The sequence below is a fragment of the Thamnophis sirtalis genome, unplaced genomic scaffold, assembly GCF_051295495.1.
Source record: "Thamnophis sirtalis isolate CommonGarterSnake01/CBP01778 unplaced genomic scaffold, rThaSir2_p1.2 scaffold_1, whole genome shotgun sequence".
Lineage (NCBI taxonomy): Eukaryota > Metazoa > Chordata > Lepidosauria > Squamata > Natricidae > Thamnophis > Thamnophis sirtalis.
The window spans coordinates 136214767-136232613 of record NW_028261381.1 but is presented as its reverse complement, the minus strand read 5'-3'; the positions used below and the strand labels follow the sequence as shown (position 1 = coordinate 136232613).

General features: G+C 46.5%; 1 protein-coding gene across 1 annotated transcript in view; it reads left to right on the top strand.

Annotated features, from left to right (window-relative positions):
• Positions 1-16799, top strand: part of LOC148049746 (cation channel sperm-associated auxiliary subunit beta-like) — a 110360-nt gene extending 93561 nt beyond the window's left edge. The window contains exons 28-30 of the mRNA XM_087704634.1: positions 13476-13576; positions 15329-15403; positions 16478-16799. Coding sequence (XP_087560760.1) covers positions 13476-13576; positions 15329-15403; positions 16478-16693 — 392 coding nt within the window. The 3' untranslated portion in view covers positions 16694-16799. The remainder of the gene's footprint in view (positions 1-13475; positions 13577-15328; positions 15404-16477) is intronic.
• The last annotated feature ends 1048 nt before the right edge of the window (positions 16800-17847 follow it).

Sequence of the window (17847 nt, the reverse complement as noted above, 5' to 3'; positions counted from 1 at the left end):
AAACCCACCACTGCTCTTAAGCAACGTGGAAATGACCGTGGCTTTGGCTCTTTCAAAGTAGATGTCAGGGACATGCAGTCACTAGAGGCAAGGGAAGCATGGCCTCACCAGTCATGAGGAAAAGGAAAGGATTTTAAAGAATTATTTTAAAATAATTAAAGCCAAGGTAGTTGGTGCCAGATTCACAGTGACTTGGAACAGTGCTGTGTTAACCATAGGAGGAGGCCAGAGAACTAGGGGCCTCTTTTGCATAAGGAATTTTTCACCTTTCAAGAGATAACCAAGAGTTAACAAGCAAAATATTCCTTATGCAAATGAGGCACGTATTCTCTTGCCTCCTGTAAAGGGCATTTTTAGAGGCTTTTTAGAGTTCCCTGAGAGCAACTAGCTCCGTCTGACTTCAGAGCTCTGGCCTTTCATGAGGGGAGGGCAGGGCAGGGCAGGGCAGGGAGAAGCAGAGTTGAAATCATCGCTGAAACAGCTGGAAAAGGTCCGTGTGTGGAGAGGGGGGAGGAATTCAAAAAGTTTGATCGGAAGGCAGCAGGGGAAGTGGGGGTATGGCAGAGGAGCTGCTTTCAAGCCTTTGGAAAATATATCCAATCCAACTTCTGTGTTTGTGTTTGAGAGTGAGTGAATGAGAGAGGGATTGAAGTTCTCTGTGTGTGTGTGTCTGTTTGAGAGAGGGGGGAGGGAGGGAGAGAGGGAGGAAGGAGGGGGAGGGAGAAGAAAAAGAATGGGAAAACTTATTTTGCAAGGGGGAAAAATGCTGTTGCTTTAAAGCGGAACTGAGCATGCCTGGCTGTGGAATTGTGGGAGTTGAAGTCCAGAAGTCTAAAAAGTGCCTCACCGGGCTTAAAGCTGACTGCACGTCACTGGTAGATGTATACTTTCTCTTGAGAGCAAACAAGACCATTTCATTTTTAATAGATGCCAGCCAGTGTGCTCACCGTAAAGACATGACAACAAAGGTTATCTTAACCTGGAGGTTTTTGTAAGAGTAGGTCAGGGGTGGGTTTCTCGCCCCGTTCCAACCGGTTCGGTTGGAACGGGGATGGCGGCGTCCTCGTGCACGCGTGTAGTGCACACATGCATACTAGTGTCTGTGCGATGCTCCAGCTGCTCCTGGAGGATCGCGCAGGCGCTGTATGCGTCCTGCGCATGCGTGGAAGCACAGAACTCGTCAAAACTGGGTAAGGAGCGCGGGCGGGCGGGTGGGCCCTTCGATGTTCCCGGAAGTTACTTACTTCCGGCTTCGCCGACCAACTGGTTCGCGGGGACCGCCGCGAACCGGTTGAAACCCACCCCTGGAGTAGGTGGAGGGGATAGCAGAGGAGTTATCCCTCCTAATCCCTCCCATCTCCAAACATTTGCAGTTAAAGTGGCTACCTCTAGAGCAGTGTTTCTCAACCTTGGCAACTTTAAGATGTGCAGACTTCAACTCCCAGAATTCCCCAACCAGCCATGCTAATTGAGGAATTATGGGAGTTGAAATCCACAAGTCTTAAAGCTATCAGGTTTTGAACACCCCTGCAGTTTTTTTTCTAAAGGGTTAGGGGTGCAAGTGTCTTGTAACTTGACAGCTTTAAGACTTGCAAAATTCAATGCCAGAGTTCCTGAGCCAACATGACTGAAGGAGGAATTCTGGGAGTTGAAGTTCACAAGTCTTAAAGCTGTCAAGTTTGAACACCCCTGGGCTTTTTTTTCTAAAGGGTTAGGGGTGCAAGTGTCTTGTAACTTGACAGCTTTAAGACTTGTGTGCTTCAAATGCCAGAGTTTCCGAGGCAACATTTTGGTTGCTAAACAAGTGTTGTTTTGTTTTAATTTTTTTTCCCAAAACAAATATACAACTCCTCCTTCTTTACATATTGTAAAAAGTGCATCAGCTGGTTACAAAAGGCTTTTGTGCATCTCTTCCACCGTCATCAAATATAATTCATATTAATTCAAATATCTTAACTCAAATATTTACTATATTAACATCATCATACTTCCACTTTTATTTGACTATAGTTATTTAAACATCCTTCATCCTTAAATATACCAAGATTCAATACATAACCACATGCTGACATTTCATTTACTTATTTGTAAAATCCTCCATTAACATTAAGTTCTCATATTGTCTTTTAGCTAAACATCCATATTTAAGACCAACATTTTCTAATCCTCCATGTATATAATTTATTATCATTATCCTTTCTTTATTTAACTATATTCTATATCATAACATTTCCCCCCTATTAGTTAAAACTTAACTGTATCTAGTTTTGTTTTTTATTATAATTATTATTGTTATTAATAATCTTTATATATAGTCCAAAAATATTTCTGACCTTCCCTTCTCATATCCAATTATTATTTATCATAACAGCTCAACATTGTATACATTACTATCATTATCAATTTTTATTTAACTATACCTATTACCACTGGATTTAACTAAGTTTAGCTAATTTTGAATTATACTCTTCCATCTATCAACCTGTATCTCTCCAATAACAAAACAATCTTATATCTACTGCCATTTGTGGATCCAATTCTCCAAACATCTTTTTAAACAAGTCTGTACGAAGTGATCTTTGCACCTTCTTGTTTGCAGTATCTCTCATATAATGTTGAAACCCTCCTTTTGTTTCCTTTATCAGCTTGTCTTTAATTCTCAGCAGTGTTATAAATATTTTGCAAATAGTATTTCATAGTCCATAAGTTCTTTAATGCTTTCTTCTCCTTCTATGTCCTGTCCTTTGAAATAAATTTTTTCTCCATTTAATTCCTCTTCAAATATTCCATTCTTTCCTCCCTCAGAAATAAACCAATTGCCACGAATATCAACAAGCTCAAACTTTTTATCTCCGTTTTCCATTTCAATTTTTTGAATTTCTATCTTCTTATTTTGTATTTGATGAACATCCTCAGTTTTTCATCACAATTTGTTGCCAAATACACCAAATAATCCAATTTTCTCTCAATTTTTTCCTCTGTATCAAACACCCTCTTCAAAGCTGAAAGTATCGCTTGGAGAGACGCTTGAAGAGATGCCATGTTTATACGCAGTTGTATTTTTTCTTAACAGCTCAGCAAGACTGAAACACTCGCAAGTGAAAGCAAACTACAAAGGAACAGCTGTACAATCTTATCAGATCTTAAGCCAGAACAGCCAAGCAATAAAAGTGTTGAGATGTAAACAGTCAATTTGTAGCTTACTGAGAGTCAGAAGAAATGTTAGAGTAATCCATCCATTTGAAAAGGTTTACTTAGAATCAATCCATGTAAATAACATTTAAAAAGTAAGGTAACCATTAGAAAGATCAAAATCACCGCTAAATTCTTCTATTCTTTGATTTAAGTTAGTTTTAAGATTTTTTAGGCAGTCTGTTTTTTTAAAAAAAATAAAAGTTTCTTACCAGCTTAACACTTCTCCTCCACATTGTCCTGACTTTGTCAGCCTTGAAAGACTGGAATTTTTACTGCCAGCAGAAGACTTTAGACCTGCTTTTCTCGGAGATTTTGCGATATCCCTGAGATCAGCAAGATGCAATCTTCCTGTTCACCATCTCTTCAGGATGATTTAGGTCCGTCGGAACCCCCCAGCAATAAAAGTATCGAGTGCGATCTCAGACCTTTGAGATTGCACGTCGTGTCGTCACGGCATCCAGGCTCTGCCACCCAGCAAGAGTATTGTTAAGTGAGTTTCACCACATTTTGCAAGTTGGCCACGCCCACCCAGTCACATGACTGCCAATCCACTCCCAACCTGGCACATGACCGCCAAGCCTCTCCTATACCTACAGAAGAGGTTCTAAAAAATTTGAAACCCACCACTGGGCCAGAGTATTAAAAACCCAGGAACTCCCAACAAAGCCCTTTTCCCACCTCTTCTTCACCCAACATCTGGAAGCATGTGGTCTCCCTTTTCTGTTCAGGAGCTCAAGCCATGTATGTGATCCTGTCCACCATTAAACCATCTTTCCAAGCAGCCTCCATGTTTCCAGTGTCTTTTTCCCCACTTGGAACTGAACCCACAAGGACATTTCTTCCAACAATTTAATGCTCTCTTCAATGCCAAACCTACAATAACTTAAAATGAAAAATATTGTTTTCCAGATCTATCTACTTTCATTTTCCTGCACATTGCTTAGAGAGTCCAAGCTGTGGGTTCGTTCAGTTTGGTTGCCCTGAAACTGAGGAAAGACTTTTCTTTGGCCACGCCTCCAGGCATGCCTAATCCCCAGAAATTTTCCTCAGTTTAGCCCGTTTGGAAGCTGTTTTGGGAGCTTCAGCTGAAATAGTGCTTTGCTTGGACTCTCTTTATTACTTCTGACTTTTCCGGCTGAGTATATTTCCCCTTAGGCATTCTTGCCTTTATCTTAACATTGTAACAGGGAGGGGCAGATATGGCGGGGACTTTAGGGCTGGCCATTACCGGGGAAGGAGGGTTCGCTACGTTACAGAGATCCCTCCTTCCGGCCCTATGAGTCCCACTCCGAGACCAGATGGCGCAAGTAATCAGGACCCTGGTCTCAGGCTGCTGTCGCTAAATGCCAGGTCTGTGGTTCACAAGGCTCCCCTCGTCCGGGACTTAATTTTAGACGAGAGGGCAGACCTGGCATGTATTACTGAAACCTGGCTGGGCCCGGAGGGAGGAGTCCCCCTCGTAGAGATGTGCCCAGAAGGATTTCAGGTGCTGCACCAGCCGAGAGCCCAGAGAAGGGGTGGGGGTGTGGCTATCGTTGTCCGGGAGTCGTTAGCACCTCGTAGGATCCCTGCTCCGGAGCTTGTCGGGTGTGAGTCTCTGCTGGTAAAGTTGGACCTCAAGGGTCAAGTGGGTTTGCTGTTAACGTATCTGCCTCCCAACAGCGTTGCAGCAGCCCTCCCCTCGCTCCTCGAGTCGGTAGCCGAGCTAGCAATTGAGTTCCCTAGACTTATGGTCTTGGGGGACTTCAATTTGCCTTCGCTCGGTGAACACTCTGATGGGGCGCAGGAGTTCATGGCTTCCATGACAGCCATGGGCTTGACCCAAGTAATTCGGGGCCCAACCCACTCAGCGGGTCACATGCTCGACCTCGTATTTCTCTCGGAGCAGTGGATTTGTGATCTTGGTCTGAGGGGTAATGAGATCATACCCCTGTCGTGGTCAGACCACTGCCTACTGAGGCTCGACTTTCGGAGACCAAACCCCCACTGTAGGGAGGAGGAACCGACCAAGTGGTTCCGCCCCAGGCGACTTATGGAGCCTCTGAGGTTCCAGACGGAGCTTGGGGTTATTCCTGATACTCTCGCCCACAGTCCGGTGGAGACTCTGGTTGCTGCCTGGCACTCGGCAGCATCGGAGACCCTTGACCGGATTGCGCCACTACGGCCCCTCCGAGGTGGCGGATCCCGGAGGCCTCCTTGGTTCACCGAGGAGCTCCGGGAGATGAAGCGCTGGAGGAGACGCCTAGAGCACCTATGGAGGTCCGATAAATCCGAATCGAACCGAGCAATCCTAACAACCAGCACCAAGGAGTACATCAGGGCACTTAGGGCAGCAAAAAGATCTCATATTGCCACCTTGGTTGCGTCCGCTGAGTCCCGCCCAGCCGCCCTGTTTAGGATAACCCGCTCCCTCCTAAATAGGAGGGATACGGGGGAACCCTTGCAGGGTAGAGCTGAGGATTATGCCCAATTCTTAGCGGACAAAATTGCTTGGTTTCGGTCGGATTTGGACTCCATCCCTGCAGTTCCAGCTGAGGCACAAGAGGATGAATTGGTAGACCACCTCTGGGTTGAGTTTCAGGATGTTGCCCCTGGGGATGTGGACAAGGCCATGAGAGCTGTGAGTGCCTCCACCTGTGTACTGGACCCGTGTCCCTCATGGCTGGTTGCCAACAGCAGTGAGGTGACACGAGGCTGGATCCAAGCGGTTGTTACTGCCTCTCTTCGGGAGGGGCACTTCCCCGCCGCACTTAAAGCGGCGGTGGTGAGACCCCTCCTGAAGAAGCCATCTTTGGATCCAGCTGCCCTTAACAACTATCGTCCAGTCTCCAACCTCCCTTTTGTTGGGAAGGTTGTCGAGAAGGTGGTGGCCTTCCAGCTTCAACGGTCCTTGGAGGAAGCAAGTTATCTCGACCCCTTCTAGTCGGGCTTCAGGCCCGGCTACAGCACAGAAACCGCTTTGGTCGCATTGACCGATGATCTCTGGAGAGCCAGAGGCCATCCCTCCATCCTGGTTCTCCTTGACCTCTCGGCGGCTTTCAATACCATCGACCATGGTATCCTTCTGCGACGACTGCGGGAGGTGGGGGTGGGAGGCACTGTTTTACAGTGGTTCTCCTCCTACCTCTCGGACAGGTCGCAGTCGGTGTTAGTGGGGGGGCAGAGATCGACCCCTAGGCCCCTAACATATGGGGTGCCGCAGGGTTCGGTCTTATCCCCCCTACTATTCAACATCTACATGAAACCGCTGGGCGAGATCATTCGGAGGCACGGGATAAGATACTATCAATACGCGGACGATACTCAGTTGTATCTGTCCGCCCCGTGCCAACTCAATGAAGCGGTGGACGTGATGAGCCGGGGTCTTGAGGCCGTTATGGACTGGATGAGGGCTAACAAGCTTGTACTCAACCCGGAGAAGACCGAGTGGCTGTTGTGTTTTCCTCCCAATGATTCGACCAGTGTTCCATCGCTCAGGCTGGGGGGTCAAATTTTATACCCCTCAGAGAGGGTTCGCAACTTGGGAGTCCTCCTGGATTCACAGCTGACTTTCGACCACCATTTGACAGCTGTGACCAGGGGGGCATTTGCCCAGGTTCGCCTGGTGCGCCAGTTGCGACCCTACCTGAACCGGGAGGCACTCACAACAGTCACTCGGGCCCTTGTGATCTCTAGGCTGGAATACTGCAATGTGCTCTACATGGGGCTGCCCTTGAAGAGCATCCGGCGACTTCAGCTAGTCCAGAACGCGGCCGCGCGAGTGATTGTGGGTGCACCTCGGTTCGCCCACATAACACCTATCCTCCGCGAGCTGCGCTGGCTACCTGTTGATCTCCGGGTGCACTTCAAGGTGCTACTTGTCACTCATAAAGCCCTCCATGGTAGTGGATCTGCGTACTTGAGAGACCGCCTCCTGCCAATTACCTCCCTGCGACCAATTAGATCGCAGAGATTAGGCCTCCTCCGAGTTCCATCTGCCAGTCAGTGCCGACTGGCAACTACACGGAGGAGAGCCTTTTCAGTAGTAGCTCCGACCCTTTGGAACAATCTCCCCGTGGAGATTCGTACCCTCACCACCGTCCAGACCTTCCGCACAGCCCTTAAGACCTGGCTAGCCCGTCAGGCCTGGGGACAAAGATAACTGTCCCCACCTGAATGATGAATGAATGTTGCTTACTATTTTACTTCTATGTATTGTTTGTGTCTATTGTCTGTATACCCCCCCCTCATTTTATGTAAGCCACCCTGAGTCCCCTCAGGGAAAAGGGCGGCCTATAAGTATTAATAAATACTCAAATACTCAAATCTTTGTCGTTCTTTCACTAATTGCTGTATACAAGCCTCCAGGAGGCAGGAGGTAAGTGTTTGGCTGGGGGAAGGGCCTCCTTTGTCGATCTCCTCAGGCCGATCTCGGAGGCTTGCTGTGCTTTTTAAAACGGCACGAGCGACGGCAGGAAGGCTCCAGGAGCCTGATTAACCCCTCGGGTTCCCTTTTTATTGTTTTCTTGCGAGTTCTTCATTTTTTCAAGCCCCTCGCTTATAAGAACTGCCGCGGAGGCGCGTGTGCGATCGCCGCATGGCCCTTACTATTCCCTCATGGCGCAGCGGCCATTTTAGGTGCGAATTTGCCGTTTAGGCCCAGCTGCAGGCCGCGCATCCACACTACAGCAGGGATTGCTGAGGGGCAGTAGGCCAGCAAGGGTTTCGGCCCTCTGGCCTTTGCCTCTCCTCTGTCTACTTATTTTTCGCCATTCCTGGGCGAGCGGAGCTGGTGCCTTGGCCTAATCAAAGACCTTCGCCCAGCCTGGGAGGCCTACAGTAATCCTGACCTTCCCAAGGCCCAACCCTCCCCTCATCCCTGCCAGGCTTGTCTATCACTGACTATACGCCTGATGTTAATAAACCTCCAACTCAGGCACCTTTCTGCTCTTCGCTCTTTTTTACATTATACTTTATATTTGTATATGGCTGTTTACTGACTTTTCTCTCTTATCCTTCATCTACTGCAGCTCTCTCTCATTCGGCCCGTGCTTGCTTGCTCGTGCAACCTAGGCATGGAGAAATCGGGACCTCTGTCCAGTAGACCGGGACCCTCCCAGTGACTGGATCAGGTTCCTTCTATATCTTGGGGGGGCTAGTGGAGACAGGGCTCCCTCCCAGACCCCTCCCCTCAGAACTCCATCTGCTGCTGAGGCTAGGGACGCTGCCAGGCGCCAAAGGGCGCTTGACAAGCAATTTGAAAAAGCCCGTCGCAGAGCGGCTAAGGAGACTCCCTCAGGGGATTCCCTTGTCCTCCCACATCCCAGAAGGGATTTGACAGCCATTATGGCAGAAGAGGTTGACTCTCAGAATCTGTCCCTTGACCGGTCTTTTTCTGAACCTCCCTCACCTGCCAATTCTTGGTTCCCTGAACAAGAACCAGCCCAGGAAGCTGTTCCCCCAGAGGATTCTCCTTCCCAGGGGGAGGAGTCCTTGGGCGCTGATGGTGACTCGGACCAGGATCCCGAGCTGTCTCCTAAGATGCAGGCGATAGTGGAACGTGCCATAGCCAAGGGCATAGCTGATGCCATGCAGGCACGGGATAGGCAGGTGGCTCCTTCGATTCCCAAGGCTCAGGGCGGTCCTCCCCCTGGCCAAGCAGGTGCGCCATCCATCCCTGGAATCCTCCATTGTGAGCGAGGCCTTGGCCTTGGAGGCAGCGGATCCCATAGAGCAGGGTCTGTCTGAGGATGAGGACATCTCCCCGGATACCACCTCTTATTCCGGCCTGCTCAAGCCCACCTTGTTTAAGTCGGTCCTACGCAAGGTGAAGACCACCACTATGGTGGGCATCAAACCAAAGCCCACTACCACTCAGACTGATTCGGCCCCAGTAAACCCGAATGAGGTCATGTTCGACGCTCCAACTTCCCAACAAGAGTTGGTTCCCGTTCCCGGGTTGTTTCTAGACCTTATCTAGCGTCAGTGAGGTCAGCCAGCCACCTTGTCCTCACCTAGCAGGGTAGACAAGAAACTGTACACAATGGAGCCTGTCCTGGAAGACCTCCTGGCTCTCCCAGCAGTGGATCCCCCCATTACGGCCCTTATTTCGAACGCCTCCCTACCTGCGGACCTGTCTGAAGGCCTCAAGGCGGAGGACAGAAAGGCTGAGAAAGTCTGTCACAAGGCTCACCTGGCGGTGACCTGGGCCATCAGGGCCTCTTCTTCCGCCTCCTTTTTTAGTAGAGCGTCTGTAATCTGGTCACGCGACATCATAAATAAGATTCCCCCAGGGGATACCCATCTTCATCAGGACGTGACCAAGCTCATTGCGGCGTCCCAGTACGCCGCGGATGTGGCCCTTAATGCCACTAAATTCGCTTCTAGGGCCCTAGCCGCAAATGTCACCTCCCACAGATTGCTCTGGCTCCGACATTGGCAGGCGGACCAGAAGCATAAATGGAAATTGGCTTCTGCCCCCTTCAAGGGGTCCAAATTATTTGGTGAGGTCTTGGATTCTTTCCTGATCGAATCAAAGGATAAAAGAAAGATCCTTCCCTCAACATCCAAGAAACAGGACTGCAAGTCCACCCCTTATGCGAGGCGGCAGTCCTTTCGGCCCTCAGAGCCCTCCATGTCTTCCTCCTTCTACCCCTCTAACAGAAACTCTGGGCAGCAGGGGGAGAGGGCTCAGGACAGGTCTTCCTTTCAAGACCGCGGTAGGCAACAGTTTGGCTTCTGTAAGTTCAATTGAGGAGGCGCCTCCAACAGGCCCTTCCGGAAGTCCAAGTGACTCCCCAAGCTCATCTCCAATCAGGGGTCGACTGCAGCTGTTCGCCTCCCACTGGGCCCAGACGGCTCACGATGCCTGGGTCTTACAAGTGGTCAGGGAGGGTCTATCCCTAGAATTCCTATCCTCTCCTCCCAGAATCTTTATCAGGTGCCTCACTCCCTCATGTCCCACCAAAAGGGAGCAGATGAACCAGGAGGTCCTCCACCTCCTGGAGATCAATGCCATCGAGCAGGTGTCCCCGTCCAGGAGGGGAGAGGGTTCTACTCTATTCTCTTCTTGGTCCCCAAGAACTCGGGGGGGGTGGAGGGCCATCTTGGACCTCAAGAACCTCAACAGGCACGTTGCCTATCGGAGGTTCAAGATGCAGTCCCTCCAGTCCATTTTGGCGGGGATCCACCAGGGAGACCTCCTCACCTCCATAGATCTGCGGGAGGCTTACCTACACATCCCAATTCACCCCCGACATCGGAAGTTCCTGCGCTTCTTTTATGCAGGCCGCCACTTCCAGTACAGGGCCCTTCCATTTGGCCTGTCCTCGGCCCCCAGGACCTTTACCAAGGTTCTGGCGGTAGTGGTGGCCCACCTCCGCCGCAGGTCCATAAGGCTCCAATGCTAACTAGACGACATCATTATTCAGTCATCGTCTAGGCGGCAGGCCTTGCAGGATCTCCAGATAACCATGAGGACCTTCAGGCTTCACGGGTTCTCCCTAAATCTCGAAAAAAGTCACCTTACCCCAACCACCAAGATCAATCACTTGGGGGCAGTGATAGACACCATCTCCTGCAGGGTGTTCCTCTCCCAAGACAGGTTGGAGGCCCTCTCTGTACGGCAAGCAAGGCAGGTTCCGATTGTCCTCCTTTCACAACTACTGGGGAAGATGATCTCCTGTCTGTCGATCGTCCCTTGGGCTCATCTCCACTCCAGAGCCCTGCAGTGGCTGCTTCTTCCTCATCAGAGGGCCAACAGGAGCAACTCACCAAGACTGATTCCAGTACCTCAGTCAGTCAAGAGGTCCCTCCGGTGATGGACTTCTCCAGCTCTGACCAAGGGACACCTGTTCAAGGGGCCTGACTGGCTGGTTATCACCACCGATGCCAGTCTCGCAGGTTGGGGAGCGCACATGGATCATCTCGTGGTCCAAGGCAGGTGGTCCCCGGCGGAATCGCGTTGCAGCATCAAACTTCTGGAACTGCGAGGTTGGCCCTCCGTCATTTCCACTGTCACATACGCCACCGTCATGTCCTATTGATGACGGACAACGTCGCCATGAAGGCGCACATCAACCGCCAGGGCGGCACCAGGTCAAAAAGGCTGATGGCAGAGGCGGAGGCCTTGGGACTATGGGCGGAGCGGCACCTGGAATCGATCCGCTCTGACCACATCTCCGGCGTGGACAACACCCAGGCGGACTGGCTGAGCAGGACCACCATAGACTCCGCGGAATGGCGGCTGGATCCTGCTCTGTTTCAACAACTTTCTCGCCGGTTCGGCCTACCGATGATAGACCTGTTTGCGACAAAAACCAACACGCACCTTCCACGCTTTTTCTCCCGTTTCAAGTGTTCGGGAGCAGAAGGAACGGATGCTCTTCGCTGCAGATGGCCTCGCGGCCTCCTCTATGTGTTTCCTCCTCTTCCACTCCTTCCCCGTCTTCTAATCAAGATCATAGAAGATGGGGCGGAAGTTCTACTCGTGGCGCCCCACTGGCCCCGGAGGTCGTGGTTCGCCGACTTGGTAAGCCTGTCGGTGTCCCCGCCGTGGCGGATTCCCCCGGATCAGGTCTCCCTCACCAAGGGGCCATTGTCCATCTGGAGCCCCAATGGCTGCAGCTGGCCGTTTGGCACTTGATGGGGACCTGCTAAGGGCTGAAGGTCTGTCAGATCACGTCATCCACACCATTCAAGCGGCTCGGCGTCCGTCGACGACTCACATTTACGACTCCACTCGGGCTACCTTCGCCCATTGGTGTGAAGACTCAGGTCTTGACCCCGTCACTGCTCCAGTGGCAAGGGTGCTGGATTTTCTGCAGGGGGGCCTTGAGAGGGGTCTTGCTCCGGCCACGCTTCGTTGCCAGGTGGCGGCCTTGTCTACCGTTTGGTCCAGAGACCCTTCTCTTCCTCTCAACAAGGTTCCCAGAGTGCGCTGCTTTCTCAAGGGTGCCTCTAACATCCGGCCTCCCACGGTCCACCGTTATCCGACATGGCAACTTTCTGTGGTGCTACAGGCTCTCATGGGTCCACCGTTTGAGCCTCTCCAGACAGCCTCTCTCAAGCACCTTTCACTAAAGACTTCTTTTCTCATCGCCATCACCTCTGCCCGTTGGATCTCAGAGCTGGCGGCTCTGTCTATGCGCCAGGACTTATGCGTTGTACATTCCGACAGGGTCGTTTTGCGGCTTGATCCGACCTTTCTCACCAAGGTCAACTCCTGGTACCACAGGGCGCAGGAGGTTGTGTTGCCGAACTTTTGCCCGCATCCTTCGCATCCGAGCAAGCGCAAGTGGCACAAGCTTGATGTGCGACGAGCACTAAAAATCTACGTCCATCACACCTCCGATTTCCGGAAGTCCGAGGCTCTCTTTATATCTTTCCAGCCCGGATCGCTAGGGAAGAAAGTCTCTTCGTCCACGATTGGCAGATGGCTCAGAGCCTGTATTGCATCTGCGTACGAACTACAGTCGAGAGCGGTTCCTATCCAAATTACGGCTCACTCGACACGCAGTGCGGCGACTTCTGCAGCTTGGGCCACGCAGGCGCCGATAGAGGAGATCTGCAGGGCAGCCGCGTGGTCTACACCGTCTCCGTTCATCAGACACTATAAGTTAGACACGTTTGCTTCAGCTGAGGCCCATATGGACATTAACTTGGGTATGTCCCACAGCTTGGACTCTCTAAGCAGTGTGCATGAAAACGACCATTGGTCTTACCTGAAGGGTCCTTTTCTGCACACTGCGAGAGAGTCTAACCCACCCTGGTCTGTCCGGGGTTACGGATCGTCGCGTCAACACGGTTCCATTCTACGGTCGTCTTCAGCTGCATCTCCATGGCCAAAGTGTCTCAAATTTCTGGGGATTAGGCACGCCTGGAGACGTGGCCAAGGAAAAGTCTTTCCTCAGTTTCAGGGCAACCAGACTGAAATAACCCACAGCTTGGACTCTCTCGCAGTGTGCAGAAAAGGACCCTTCAGGTAAGACCAATGGTCGTTTTCATTTTCACTATTCTTGAAGTTTCTACCCAAAAACTCATGATAAAGAGTTTTGATGATACTTTGCTTTACCAAGTTTTAAGTTTGCCCTTTCATCATAACTTATCATCATAACAAAAAATCTGCTACTGATAGATCTCCATTTCTGATTTCTAATCTAACTTTTTAGTTTTTACTAAAGGATAACTTTATTCAAAGCATTGGCTAATCACCCATTATGTAAGATTAATTTATTACTGGAATGTATAGTCAGACAATGTGTAGAACTATAACTCAAAGATTATTTTAAATATTTTTTCAGGTACCAATGAAACGTTAAGTTTGATGAAACTAAGGACATACTTGGAGAAGAAGATCAAAAGCAAGTTGTATAATCCAGATGGACTAACTATATCAATAACTGTAAGCTTCTGATAAAATACTTATTTTGAATAGAAAGGCCAAAAGTGTTGCAACAATCTGGCACACCATATTTTGAATCCTACCCTGTTTTAGGAATACAATACCTTGGCTCCAAAATTCTGAATGATCATTAGAGAGCAGTGAGGTGGTACATGTCAAGTAGCTACCATCCAGGTTTTTGCAGCCCAAACAGAAACTACATTTGTAAACCCCCCTCCCTCCATGGATCTCAAAGATCTGCCTGACACAAAGAAAATCCAGCAAGTCAAGCAGGTTGAAAAGAGCCTTTAATACTGACAGTCTGGGAGAAATGTGAATGCCATTGGCATCACAAGACACAGATAGGTTAAAGCTTTCTTCCTTGGTCATGATTTTGGTCAAAACGACCAATCAAACAATTGGCAATCTTAACTCTAGAGAGAAAATCTTTGTTTTCACACCAAAGGGAGAATTTTTCCATCCTAATGTTAATTACTACCCTACTGGTATATCTTAAATTGGATAATCAGATTTGTTAAAATTGCATGATTTTGTTATCTATGATTTGTTGAATAAGCTACAATTAATTAGTATACACATTGCAATAAATAATTCAGGACGAATATTTTCAGATTGTTCTCTAATTTTAGCTGTTTCCCAATGCAAAGAAAAAACTGCACCATGATATTCATATTCATGAATATTCAGAGAAAGCCAAAATTGGCTAGATCAGTGGTGAAATCTAATTTTTCTTACTAACGGTTCTGTGGGTGTGGCTTGTGGCGTGTTGGGATCGTGTGACTGGGTGGGCGTGGTTATGTAGTCTTGTAACTGGAGGATCAAAAGACAGAAACTCACTTTAACAATGTTCTGCGGAGCAGGGTTGGTCCCTTCCAGGCCTGGATTATCCTCTGAAGCTGCGTTTAGTGCCAGGTTTGTAGTCCTTCTTTCAGCTCCTTTTTCCCTCCCTCCCTCTCTTTCTTTCTTTTTCTTTCTTCCTCCCTTCTTCTTTCCCTTTCTTTCTTTCTTTCTTTCTCAGCACCTCCCCGCCATTTTTGGCCTAGCAGGCTTCAAGGAAGCCTGCTGGGAGCAAACGCAGACACCCACCCCCACCCCTGCATTTCTGGAGAACCTGTAGTAAAAAAAATGCTTAAAAAGAAAAAAAAAGTTCCAAAGATCAGCTGTGCGACGTGCGATAGTTGGAATTTCTTTTTTTTAACTTTTTAAAGTATTTTTTTTTTACTACCAGTTCTGTGAACCGTCCTGAACGGGTAACATTTCACTCCTGGCCTAGCTGGACAGACAATAGATGATAAACGTAGCTTAATTTAAATCCCTATCCATCTGTCCAAATAAAGACACCTATTTAAACAAATCAAGTTATTTAGGGCAGCAAATTCCACTTTTGCAAATAAAGTAAAATAGTAATAGAGAAAACCATTCATTCAAAGGCAGTTGAACTTTCTTGGGTTTTTTTTCCCTTGAAAATGTCTTGCTTCTCATCCAAGAAGCTTCTTCAATTCTGTTTGAATGATGGAGAATGGGTTTTCAAAGGAAAAAAAACAAGAAAGTCCATTTGCCTTTTGGAAAAGCCCCTTTGGGACAACCATGACTTGGATGACTGAAAATTCACATAGACATTTAAATTCATACCCCTCAAGATGACCTTCAAAATAACATTAATTTTAGCAGATTAAGCAATGTTAGAAAATGTATTTGTAGCAAAAGAAATATTATTAGGCACTAATAAAAATTAATGTTTCTTTTTAACAGGGATCGGAACTTTTCCATTTCAGAGTATCCACTATTCCTGGAGTCTCCTATTGCAATTTATTTGATGAATTTCAGGTATATTTTTCACAGTATTGAAATATAGAAGAATATGAAACAAATCTCAAATACATAGAATAATTACATTGGCAAAATTATTTGTATACAGTAACTTAGTACAGATATAATCAACAACAATCCCATCTTCAACAAATTTAAGTGATATTGTCTGAAGTTTCCCCACAACAATTTCTGAGTGGTAACATTTCTACAAATGAATATTGATAGAATGCAAACACTGCATCCAGTCTTCATAGCCCCCAACATAGCAAAAGAGCCGTGAGCACAGGAAGACTCTCTATTCCTTTCCTTGTAGCAAGTGGAACCTTTCTTGCTTCAAAGATTGTTGTAACAGAAATACACAGAATACAGAAGAACAGAGTTGGAAGGGACCTTGGAGGTTGCACATAGTTACATTGAGAACTATAATGGATGTCCCACAAGTCTGAGCCCCTACTTGTCTCTTTCTAGAATTTAAGCAAGTTAAGCAAATATACCATTAAGTAATACAAATATAACGTTACAAGACTTTGACACTGATTGACTGATTTATTGATATTCATCAATCCATTTATTCAGTTCTTATAATATACATATAAGCTCAGGTTACAACTGTAATGGAACTTGTCCATCACTATCGTAACTTCTGCTGGGTATAAAATGATTGGTTACATGACCTTTTATAAAAAGGTTACAAAATGTGTTCATGTGACCACAGAACATTGCAAATTGCCATAGAGTGTGGTCAGGTGACCACAGGGGATACAACTACAGGATCTTCTAATTCAGGTCATAAGTACCACCACTACCCAGGTAGGCCCATCAGAATATCGAACTGTCACTAATTGGTCATAAGCCAAGGATTACGGTACCTGTACTGTATTTTAAAACATTGAATAGTCCTAAAATGAAAATTTAGCTGCTCTTTCTACTTCTTTATTGTAATAAATTTTCAAATCCGTATTTAAACTTGCAATGCTAGACTTGCCTTCAAAGGTACATTTACTAATGTAAACTTAAGTTATCTATCTCAAGATACAACTTTTAAAGCAGTGTGAACTTTCAGTTTACCAGGATATCTTTTTATTGCAGATTTATGTTGATGATTCACCACTGGCTTTTCCAGGACAGTATCTCATCAGTACAGTTGTAGCTGTCTCAATAGGAGGCATTCTCTTTATTGCTTTTCTTCTGCACATGTATGAAATCCAGATAACAAATTTTTTTAAAAGGAAGAAACCCAGAAACAAAGTAGAATCAAAAACGTCAGTTGCCAGTGAAGCATCCTATGAAAGCAACGAATCATAATTGTCAATTATGCCACAATGTTCTAGTATGTGGCTATTTTGGTTTAATTTGGCTTACAAAAATTGAAGGGTTTTGTTACAGTTTTTTTCTTGTTACATAACAAAAAGAATATTCTTTTATTTCTAAATATGACATTATTCTAGCTGCTGTTGCCATGAACTTTCTAGTTTTTGAGTGAGGAAGCCAGTTATGTATGCATTTATTTTTGCCAAAGTGTAGACTAATGTTCAGAAAATGTCATTCAACTGTATACAATAACCTAATTAAAATGTCATAGAAAAGAGTTATTAAATATATACCTATTCTATCTCTGTATTTATTAAGTACCAGTTATTTCTTGATTAAAAGCTCTGTAAGCCAAATCTAGCAGTTATTGCAAGCATTGTCATTTATGTTAATACATTGCAAAAAAAAGTAACTAAACAAAGTTAAGAACAAACAAGATTAAAAACAAATAAATTTTAAAACAAAATTATGAATGCATTCTGTATTTTACTGTAGGAATTTCCTAATTATGAGGCTGATAAAATATAAATTAAACTATATATTACACTGATATCTCCCCCTCCCTGCAAAAGTTAATAAATTAAGCAGGAACATTTTTAAATTTTAAGAAGTTATTCAGAGATAATTTCAAAGAAAACAAAAGTATATATAGCAAAAAAGAAAGAAAAAGAGCCATGGGGGTGCAGTGGTTACAATGTAGTGTTGCCTGCTAATTCTGCTGATTGCCAGGAATTCGATTATCACCAGGCTCAAGGTTGACTCAGCCTTCCATCCTTCCGAGGTCCGTAAAATGAGGATCCAGATTGTTGGAGGCAATATGCTGACCCTCAAAACACTTAGCGGGGGATGTAAAAAGCATTGTGAAACAGTATATAAGTCTAAGTGTTATTGCTATTGCTTAAAAAATCCATCAACTACTGTTACATATGTGCTTGATACATCCAGGAATTTGAAACAAAGGGCAAAGATTCAAAATATAAATTTTTAAAATTATGTCTCTACAGATTAATATAGTTGGTTCATTGCCATACAGTATGAGGATGCCTAAGAGAAAAAGATACATGATATAAAATGGAATCTGAAATAAAAATTAATAGTAAAACAACATTCCTGTTCAAGGATTCGATGCAATACTTAGTTCTATTCCT